This window comes from Haplochromis burtoni, unplaced genomic scaffold (genome assembly GCF_018398535.1).
Source record: "Haplochromis burtoni strain Fernald_Lab_line unplaced genomic scaffold, NCSU_Asbu1 Contig_132, whole genome shotgun sequence".
NCBI classification, from domain to species: Eukaryota; Metazoa; Chordata; class Actinopteri; order Cichliformes; family Cichlidae; genus Haplochromis; species Haplochromis burtoni.
The window spans coordinates 1,281,218-1,292,808 of NW_024582493.1; the positions used below are offsets into that span (position 1 = coordinate 1,281,218).

Sequence of the window (11,591 nt, forward strand, 5' to 3'; positions counted from 1 at the left end):
ATCGGGAATTACCCAAGTCTGGGGTTAGCAAACCAAACGAGAAAACAAGCGTCCACATAAGCAAATATCAAACCACAATACAACACACGGAAGACATATTTCTATTCATACAAAGTCCTATAAATAATTCAATAACATATACACATCAATCAATTATATATAAATTAGAAACGCCTTAACCAAAACACCCCCCACCTGGCCCATTGGTTTACTCCAGGAGCTCATAAGCAGGTCACTGAGCTGCTTTTACTCTTTCACTCCACATCTTGCAAAGGAAGCAACCAGGAAAAGGTGCCCACTGCTAAGACACTTACTAACACACAAATACATGTGCAAGGAATTTAGGTTTACTCAGGTCCTTTTTCGTGACACAGGTAGGATGGCCAGTCCCCCTCTGTCCCTTCACTGTCCACAAACAGTCACTTAAATACTAACTGAAACGTCAAACCTGATAAAGAATCACCAAACTATACATATATTTCTTTTTTATGTTGGTTTTAAAATACAAATCCTCAAGCGAATAAAAATACAGGTAAGGGTAATGGAACCCCTGGTCTCTATTACACACCACTTTTCCATTCGGAAGTCCTGATGAATATTTCTGTATGTATGCTCGGTATGCTTTTAAAATTTTCAACTGTCAAAACTGATTTAAAATTGGGGTGGCTGTGCTCCAGATGGTGAGTGGGTGATCTCTAGTTGGAAGGTCAGTGGATTGCAACTGAACTTTAAGTTGCATTTGATGCATTCATAGGGGTGTGAGGGTGTATGTTTAAATGCGCTTAAGTATAGTTAAAAGCACTGCATGAACGTCTGTGTGATTGGGTGAATGAGACTTGTGGAGGAAAGCACTTTGCTTCAGTGCTCATGTGCAACAATCTGAGAGTCCCACCACTATGTGCTATGTATTTTAAAATAAAGTTGTTGGGGGTTTTTTTTTACTGTAGATTTACATATTATATAGTCACTGGGGGGGGAGACAGTTTAAAACAGGCCAATATTATCGGTTGCTTATCTATCAGTGTCAGCATTTACAATGCCCGACAAATGAAAATTAAAAAGTAATGGGAGAGATGAGTGCTGATGTTGCATAGTTTGTCCACTGTCCGACTTCCCTTGTGTGTGGAACACCACAAACACAATCATCAAAGCAGAGAGTAATTGAACAAATAAATAACTACACATAACAAATGTTTAGTTATTTATGAAATTGGTTCATGGTTTGAGTTTGTGGAGGGAAAAAAAATAAGCACACCTATATCAGACCCTAGAGTTTTCAAATGAAGATTAACACTTGAATTTTAGTGTTAGTCTAATAAATGCTATTTTAGTAACCTCTAATAAACAGGATTAGCGGACAATGATTAGCCTTGGGAAGGCACATAAATTCAAACTGATTAAACATAAATAACCCTACACAGCTATGGCAGATTAAACAGATTGTATTAGCTCTCTCCTTCTGTGTAACTTGCATATCAGTGTCTGGATTACAAAAACTCCCCATGTCCATCCATGTATTAATATTTCTGAATTATAAAGGAGAGGGTTTTTGACCCTTTTTGTAAGATGGCTCCAACTCCTCGACACATCGACTCACACTCCGAACAGGCATTTTACTTTAGCATTTCATCAACACAATCGCAGACAATTAGTCTATGACAGTCTGCCTCTTATCACGCAGTGCTCGGTGACACCTCTCCAGTGAGAGGTGACGGTAATCTACATCACCTGAACACCTCTGTCAGTATCCATACAACCAGTCAGAGTCCCCGCCTCATGAGTCTGTGAAAGCATGTGTGTAAATGTGTGTTCGTACTCTGGTGAGCCATTACAGAGGGTGTTGGCTTAGCAACTGTCACAAACACTTCACGGCCACTCAAAAGCCAGAGAGCAAGGCACCTTAGGTGCTTACTTAAAAAGCCTGTGAAAAAAACATAACCCATAAACATCCTGGAAACTCTGAAAACTTAAAAGGAAAACAATAGAAAAGGAAAGTGTGCAATAACAGGCCAGCCTTTGCTGCAGAATTGGTGTCAGTTGCAACAGAAAGGCAGAGAAGGCTATTTTATCGGGTGTGTGTAGCATTGCTAAAACAGCTGTAATCCTTTCCTCCACAATGCAACAGAAAGTCTGCTCACAACACGAGATTTGCCACATCATTCTGGTCAACGTGTGTGATCATGAATAAAGTAAGAGTGTGTCTTTTTAGCCGTGGCCTGTGGATGTTTATAAAGAGACTGATTAAGGACTTCGGTGTGTTTAGATCTCACAGGATGTATGTGAAGTTTGCATATTTCTGTGACAGCCTCCACATGAAAGGCGATACTTGGTGAGCGAAGCCTTCGCAGTGTTGTGGATAATTTGTTAAGTTACAAAGCTGACAAAATCTTCTAATGATTTTCCAAGTCTGACTTTGAAGAAGTCGTTTTTTATAAAGACTAAATAACTTGCCCACTCTGGGTGAGGACTCTACGAGGTTTAACACTGTCCAAGTTACAAAAACATATTTGAAGACAGGAACTACTTTTTCACCAACATTATGTAAAAAGAAATACGAGCCAAACAGAACACTTTTGCCCTAAACAACATTTTACTTTGACTCGTTTTGCCACAGATAATTATTATCTGTGGCACAGAGCCGTCCTACAGATAACAGAGGTCACATTAATCCATATCTTGTCAATCAGTAGCATGTCATAACATGGCAGCCTATCAATAGGTCTCCACCTTGTGGCTACATTCAACATGACATTGCAGTGTGGCAGAACTGCAGGTATCACTCACAATACATTTATAAATTATCCTGGACACACAATAGAACCAACTACATTTTTCTTAAAACATCATTAATTAATATACTCATTAATTTTTTTTATCATAATATTAATAATATTATTTGATAATTGTTAAGATAGTTAAAGTCATATTATTATGATTAGTACTTGCTTAATATTGCAATTATGTATCCTTCATTAACTGAACTGCACAATCACAATTTCCTCACTAGTCTTATGTGTCAGTACCATGTGTATTTTTATATCATCCAGCTATGAAAGTAAATTTTGTTGCTTTAAAAAAAAAATCATAGGTTTGTACAGTCTTGATATATATTGTGATAATGTGATTACATGAATTTTGATGGACATGTAGGAGAGTTTCAGCAGTAGCTAACAGCTGTAATGGACTGATTCCCACACCGTTAAAAAGATTCGACCCTGAAAGAAGGCACGGGTCAGTGCCAGGCTTTTTAAACCTGTGATAAACACAGGCACTGAAAGAACAACATTAAAAGGAGCATTAGGTGTTGAATCTCTTTTGCAATCTATTCTGTACTGCAAAGAGAATTCTTGAAGTGGCCACACTTGCCCGTGAAGATGTGGGTCAATCACTGCCACTGCTGTGTTTTAGTTTCTACTCTTTTTTTCCATTTTCTCCGTAGCCTTTACTCACAAAAAGGTGGACATGCCTAACATAGTACTCAGACATGATACGAGCTGTAAGAAGTGCTGCTATCTGTATCAAAGAACCCATAACATGGTCAACATCGCCAGCTAGTGGACACGGACCTACACTGCAACACATTCTTGACTTTAAAGCATGAAGTGATGATTAGGTTAGATCCAGGTTAGCCACAGGGGTTCATAAGAACATATTGAGTTGTTTAAGTTTATTTTAGTAAGCTTCATTTGCAATATTACTTCTTAATATCTTCGAACCTACTTGAGTGATTTTATTTCATTCTTGCTTCTTGTGTGCATTTCAAAGAATGTGACTATAGTTGTGTACAGTTTCATTATTTTTTCAACCATAAAGATATAAAATATCCAAAACATTTTCTTGACAATTTCAATTAATTCAATTTGCAAGATAACTAATAACTAATAACTAGATAACCACTTGTGGGGATAGGTTAATTGATTAATCTAAATTGTCACTAGGTGTGAATGCGCGAGTGAATGTGAGTGCGAATGGTTGTCTGTCCCTGTGTGTTAGCCCTGCGACAGACTGGCGACCTGTCCAGGGTGTACCCCGCCTTTCGCCCTATGACAGCTGGGATAGGCTCCAGCGCCCCCCGCAACCCTGAAAAGGATAAGTGGAAGCGAATGGATGGATGGATGGATGGATAGATAACCACTAGCAAACACTCTGGAAAAAAAGAAACGTTTTCCAACACAGCTATCATGACAGCACATTACAGTAGAATAAATGGACACCATTGGTACTTCAATTTTAACAAGCCAGCATTTCATTCAATGAACTGCCAACAAGTATTTTGGCTATAGCAAGTTACAAATTAATATGCATTTTTTAGTCAGATCCTGTCAGGTCCAAGAGTAGCAAATGTTCGTAGCCAACATTTGAGTTCTGAGCCCAGTAAGTGCACAGTTTATTTCCTCCAACTGCACAAGCTTAACAAATGCTGACTGCTGACATAGTAAAAGGTGTGTTTATTTTAATCTTTCAGATTGGCAATATTGGTTGATGACACTCTCAAAAAAGGAGTATCACTAATGAGTCACAGAAAATCACACAGACATATTTATAGATGAGTTATCTACACTTTGTAATTTGAAAAGCTTCACTTTCTTTAGAAAGGTTTAAAAAACTTGCTCACCAGTGAACTAACTGATGCTTACACTGAAAACAAACTGAAGTGATCACAGCTATGAAAAGTTAAGGCAGAAAAGGATCAAGTAAAAAAAAAAGGACCAATTAGATGCAACTTACAGATACGCTCCAGATCTGCATTCCATCAGTATAGCCAATCATGAGGCAGAGTGGAGGGTCAGTAGTGCCACTGTGCATCTCCATAAACTCTGGGTTGCGTGCAGTGTCTTTGCAAACAGAAAATGTGTAATGAGCAATAGTAAATAACAGTAAAGTTAAAACTTATAACACTGTTACAATACATTGTTGGAAAGGCATAACGTATTATAGACTTTTTAAAGTTTTAAATTAGTAGATCAGTGTATACACAGAGGATGACTACAGCTTTTCAATATTTGAGTCATGAGTTCATACCATTAATGTCAGCTTTCTCAAATCGAACCCAAATGATTTTCTCTTTCTCATCAGTGGGTGGAGCCCCAGTATATGCCTGTAGAAAGAAAGAAGGCAAAACAGACGCAGCAAAAACATGAACAACACTGAGGAATAATACTAAAGGATGCAAGACCTATCTGCAACACTGTATTTGCATTTGCATTTTCAACCAGGCCCTCCCTGTTGCCTTTCTGGTTTCTAATCAATGTACATCGAGTATCAATAAAACTGATAAAATTAGGGACAGGCTGTGAAAATATTTAGCATTTGTTTTCAGTGTGGTTTTTCAATGTTGTATGCTAATTGCTAATAATGTTATTGTCTATTCAGTAAAAAAACTGAATTAAAAAAAAAAAAAGAGGAAAGTTACCTGAGGTACTACATCCTGCAGAAAGGTCACAACACTCTCCATGTAAGACTGCTCCCTGTAAAAACAAAAAGCTCATAACAAATGTGCAGAATGCATTGGAATTACACCCTAACATTAATGCATAGGGTTTTACATGAGCAAAGCAAAAGTAAGTATCAAATGGATGTACAGTCAAGAATAGCCCCTCATTTCTTTACATTTTGCTTTCAAAGAGCTGGACTTTTTGTAATTTTTGAAGTGTTCTTGAGCAGTAGTTCACCCGTCTTTCTAGGGGTCTTTCAGTTTTTTTCCAAAGAGCTTTGAGCTGAAAACATGATCTCGGCATGATGCGGAGTGTGTCCTTGAAAAAATGGAAAACGCTGGAGTATGCCAGACTACACAAAAACTGGACCAAAAATCAACAGCAACACAGATGTGTTAGTTAAATCAACTACTGAGTGAATAATCCAAATTTTAAATTCTTGATACGTTAAAGGCAAAGAACAGTGTATCACAGTCATCTGTAAAACACAATGGAGGCTCTTCCATAGTTTGGAACTGCATTTGACCAGTGGTGTAGCAAATCTTGTCTGGACCTCAAAATAATTGAAGTAATGTTGGATCATCTTGTCAGGAAATGAAACAAAAGGAGTGAGTGAACAAACAAGAGCTTTGAAATATCCTTAAATAAAAGTGCTCATACCAAATATTGACTATCAAGCTTGTGAGAATTGTACAAAGTTTGTTTGTGCCATATATGTTTGCACATGTTTCAATAAATCGCTGCATCTATTTTAATAGCAAAATATCAAGTAATGAGGGCTGGCTTAAGATTTTGTACACTACTGTGTAAAAACACTTAAAGGAGGCTCAATTCATGAGATCACATGAATCATCAAACATCCAATTTCATCAAGTACACCATTTCTTATCCTTGGTATTTAGAAATACAGTGCATGTGTTTACTCATAGATGACAAAGATGTGTCCTTACGTAGCAGCTTGTGCTCGCACCAAAACCCCCCCAGCACAACGACTCGGTCTGCGCGGAGAGTCCGAGGCCATTTTGTCCTTTTGGTTTGATATTCTGAAAAGATAAAAAGAGACATTTAGCAAGCTGGACTAACTTGACCTGACAAACAAACTGAATGTTGAATGTATACACTGACATGAAATAAGCAGTTACAATGTGAGAAAAGAGAAGTAGATTTAGGTTTTTAATCTAGATGGTAAAATCCAGCAGAATGTTGATTGTAGAATATTGATTCTTAAATAAATATCTAAGGTTAGCTTTTTGCTTCTTTGCTTAGTTCAAAAAGCATTTTCAAATTACAAAGATCAGAACAACAAAGTCTAGTAACAACAACAATGAAACCATAGCCAAAAGGCACTGGGCTTATTTATCCTACCAAAACAATAAAAAGACAGTGAATCATGCAAATATAATTTTAAATGTCTACAATGTTTGGGTGAACAGTAGACTGATGGCTGCGACAGCCAATTGGAATTTCCCCAACCAGAAATGAGTGTTTTCTAAAACTACACTTTATTAGGATCAAAAACAAAAAAACAACAACATCAGTGTTTTTCAAGGTTCAAGGTTCTTTATTTGTCACATGCATAGTTATACAAGTATAACACACAGTGAAATGTAACCTGACACGCTCCTCGACATGTGCAAATGTTTTCCTGTTTCCTGTTACATTTGGTTTGGAACTGAGCACAGCATTTTGTTGTATTATTTATGCATTACATTTCATGCAGGTGTTATAAATAGTTTAAAAGTTGATGATCATTGCGCCACTCATTCAGTACCAAACCATTTTATTTTCAAGATTAAAGCTTTTTAATCATGATCATTATTTTTATACATGCGACACATTATGGTGGAGGGAAATTACATGGCTTAAACTATAAACATTCTTGTTGTTAGGCAACAACACCAACCAAGCTACTTTTCTGCTAAATTCAAACTTGAATTGTCATATAGACAAGAACCACTTTTTACTGTCAGCTTATGATTCAAGGAGGCATACCACACCCTCCAAGATCTTCTCAAAGCAGTATTGACTGCAGAGAACCCCTATTATTGAACAAATGACACTGCAAGAGTTTCTAAGACCACCCGGGCTAATGTAGACATGCATCCCTGGGACTTAACACAGAGAGGAAGTAATATATGAATTGATATAGTAAGTATACCAGCTCATATACTACAACAAGTTAATGGTAAACTAGTACCTGGACATACAGCGGGTAAAATAAGTATTGAACCCGTCACCAATTTCAAAGGTGCTATTGACATGAAATTCTTACAAGATGTTGTTAACAACCCATCCAATCCATACATGCAAAGAAATCAAACTATAGTTGTTCATAAATTAGTGTGATAATGTGAAAACACATCGTTTTTCAAGTTTTGAACACATGAAAAAAGGGAGGTGCAGCTGTTTTTAAGCATATATCACTGGCACGATTCATACAACTGAAGTAAGGATGAATGGAAAAATGTGTCAAGATATTCTTGATAAAATTCTGCAGCCATTTACCAGGATGATAAAGATAAAATAAGGGTGAAAGTTTAAGAAAGACAATGATCCCAAACACACAGTCAAGGAAACTCTCAATTGGTTTCAGAGAAAGAAATAAAGCTGCTAGAATGCCCAGACCTGAATCTGAATCCAAATCTATGGAAAGAAGCTGAGAGTTCATAGACGGGGCCCAAGGAACCTTTGGAATTTGAAGACTGTCTGTATGGAAGAATGAGCCAAAATCACACTTGAGCAATGCAAGTTTCTCCAGACAGGAGGTGTCTTGAAACTGTCATCACCAACAAAGGCTAAGGCTGTCACCTTCTAGGTAAGGTGTTCCACATGTCCTACCAGGAGGTAGGGCTGTGCGAAATGAGGAGAATCTAATATCGCAATATTTTTTGGCTACATCACCATACACTATATATCGCAATATGTTTAAATAACCTCAGAAAACAAATGTTATTTGTGAGCATATAGTGCCTAAAATTGCACTGGTTTACTACTCAAATCGACCGTTCCATGTATATTACAAAAAGTCTGAATGAATAGAAATTAGAGCTGGGCGATATGAGATTTTTTCATATCACGATATGTTTTTTTCATTTCAGGCGATAACGATATCTATCACGATATAAGCCAAATAACTATATTTGTAAGATTTAAATGTGCCGTTGCTCACAAGTAAAATGTGAAATAATCAGCAGCTTGTTTTATTTAAATATTTATTTCCCATAATAAGTTCAACAGGGTAGATGTACTTAAGGAACATGAGACTTTTTCAGATAAATAAAGGCAAATATTGCAAACTACACAAAAGGCAGCCGCTAAAGCGTTTAAGTTTCAAAATAGAACAAACGAAACAGACTAAATTGTCAATTCCACTTAGAAACAAAATATTAATTCTAAAAATAAATCTTAGTTTGTTTTACAGAAGAACAGACAAAACTGACTAACTTTTGTCAATATCAAATAAACTGAGAACTAAAAGGAAATTCTCAATCTCTCCTTGTTGTATAGCTTAGCTTTTCAAACAGTTTTAACAGTTACTTTAGTCTGACAAAAGCCGAATGACGAATTAGCGCTTCCAGTCAGAGACTGAGGCTACGTCACACGTCCGGGTATTTTTGAAAACGGAGATTTTCCGTTTTCGTTAAAAAATAATCCCGTCCACACATAAAGGCAGAAATGAAGGAAAACGCTGCTATGAACATGCCAAAGCAGCAGGTGGCGCTAGATTCCTAACCGTGCAGAAATGTTGGCCAATCAGAAGTCTAGAAGCCTCGGTGGGAAAAAGTAAACAAAGCTGGGGCATAGAAGCAGAACCGAGTCGTATGTGTGGAGGGACAGTAACTGTGTGTATATGTAAGCATTTAAACACTGCAGAGAGTAGAATTAACAGTAACAGTATTGTAGAAATTCATTTCACCGAAACAATAACGTGGCGCACAGTGTGACGCATGCACCAGTTTATTGTATTTCCAGACTTGCTTTCGGCACAATTTACAGTGCACGCTACTCTGTTTTTTGTCAGACTTGAAATAGCCGAAATACCTTCACACTACGGAACTTCTATGGCTCTTCCGTTCGACAATCTCTCCGGCATTGGAACCATCATCTGTTTTCTCTTCGGTCACGCTCGGTTGATTTTTCTAGTCGGCACACTCATTTCCTCCATTACCCGCTGGCTGCTTCCCAAACAAACACACGTGCGGCTTGGCACTTGTGCTGTACGTAACAAGTCACGCGACGTGACGCTGCGGCTGTGATTGGTTCGGCTCTGCGCTACTTAATTTGGATTGGCTGTTTTTTTTTTTTTTTTTTTAAGAGGACAAGAGCGGCGAGGTCTATCGCGATAGCTTAATTTCTCTATCGAGTAAAAGTTATATCGCGATACATATCGTTATCGTTCTATCGCCCAGCTCTAATAGAAATGTTTTATTTTAGACATTTTTTTTAACCATCAGTTGCACAAAGAGGTTTCTCACAAACAACAATACTGTCACAGTATGTCTCTCTCTGTGGTCAAGACTAGAAATTAAAAGGGTGCTCTTTTGTGCTTCCAACATATAAAAAAATTGATGACCTCAAATATTTTTTTTTGTGGTGTGTGGAGAGACGCTGACATGCGGAGTTTAAAACAGTCTTAATTTTGCAGTGGAATAAATTCCTGGTACTGCTACCTTTAGTGGCAATAGTTTTATGGCATGTTTTGCAAAATTAAAATTAAAAAACTAAAACAGGCTTCAGCTTATAACAATAAAAAAACAAATTCTTTCAAAAGGGTAGTTGGAAAATCCAGCACTGAAAGCAGAAATTCAGAGTGACTAAAGTAAATACACCAAGCATCACAGACGTATTAGTTAAAAAACCTGTAATCAGTGAATCTAAGATAAAAACACCTATAAAACCCAGAGTATAAATGGGGTTGTTGCAAAATCTGAGCTTCTGGGAGAGCACAGACAGTAAGATCTGACAGTGTTCTGACAGTAAACTTACAGAACAGAAGTATGAGGATTTTAAGGTGTTGTCTTATACCTAGTACACTTCGGCAAAAGGTATAACATGGTCTTTATAAGACAGCTAACATTTATAGATCCTACCATGAATTCCCGTGGATAGTCCAAATCAGCTGGTAAAACAATAGGACACACACTCTTCCACACAGCCTAAGCAAGCTGTGGAATTATTCCACAGAATTATATCCTGTGATTATATAATTCCAGCTGTGGAATTATATTTCAAAGCTAACCTCTGAGCACCAACAGGATCTGAGGAGCTGGACATGGGGCCAATGGATACAGCTGCCACCATGAATTTGAACCAGAGAGCCGGGTGCAGCTATATACCACGATAATACTGAAGCAGCTGTTTGCTATGCCCCTAGTAATACAAATACATTCTAGGTCTGACAATTTATTTAGACTGCAAACTATGTATACTACACATGCTAATACCAGTGCCTCGACACTAACAAAAACTGGCTTGGCGAAATGAAGCATCCCTATAAACTAATGACACAGGGTCTTTATGCATTTAGCCACTTAGTAAACCACATTCAGTTATCCTTCTTTTGTCTTTGGAAGCATTCCCAAGCAACTACCGGGGCTAATAAGACCAGTCGAAAACCGTTATAATCACACAGGGCAAAAGCTTGTGTGGCGGTAGAGACAAAGCTACATACAGTAAACAACATGCCTGAGAAGCTTGACATTCCTAGCCTCCGTTACATACACGAAACTCTTATTCTGCGAGCTAGTACCACTAGCAGCTAGCGGACCCATTCGGGTGACAATTGTAACAGCTGTCAAGGGAACACAACACAGCCATTGGCTAACGCGAAAGTTATCTCACCAGATAACATACGGCTAACATAGCTAGCTAGCATTAGCTGATGAAAGTCCCTTATAGTGTTAGAAGAATAGAGTTAAAACCCAACAGCTGGAGATACATTTGTCATGTTTCAATAAAGCATTGTGTTTTATAGCTAGCAGCTATAGTTACGAACCGAGGAGCTGAACGCTGACAGTCTCCTTGTGTGTACACTTCGTGGTGCTCTGAAGCTCTCTGCAAAAAACAGTCAAAACACAAACAGACTAGATTTGCGGAACTGTGTTGTGTCATTGAAAACCAATCAGATCACGGATACGTTCTCGTCAAACCAATCAA

General features: G+C 37.8%; 1 protein-coding gene across 7 annotated transcripts in view; it reads right to left on the reverse strand.

Annotated features, from left to right (window-relative positions):
• bcas3 (BCAS3 microtubule associated cell migration factor) overlaps window positions 1-11,529 on the reverse strand; it is a 322,176-nt gene extending 310,647 nt beyond the window's left edge. For all 7 annotated transcript variants that reach the window (XM_042224209.1, XM_042224204.1, XM_042224203.1 and 4 more), the window contains exons 1-5: window positions 11,431-11,529; window positions 6,386-6,478; window positions 5,414-5,468; window positions 5,023-5,098; window positions 4,729-4,835 (exon numbers count right to left, since the gene is read on the reverse strand). In XM_042224209.1, coding sequence (XP_042080143.1) covers window positions 4,729-4,835; window positions 5,023-5,098; window positions 5,414-5,468; window positions 6,386-6,456 — 309 coding nt within the window. In that variant the 5' untranslated portion in view covers window positions 6,457-6,478; window positions 11,431-11,529. The remainder of the gene's footprint in view (window positions 1-4,728; window positions 4,836-5,022; window positions 5,099-5,413; window positions 5,469-6,385; window positions 6,479-11,430) is intronic.
• Between the last annotated feature and the right edge of the window lie 62 nt (window positions 11,530-11,591).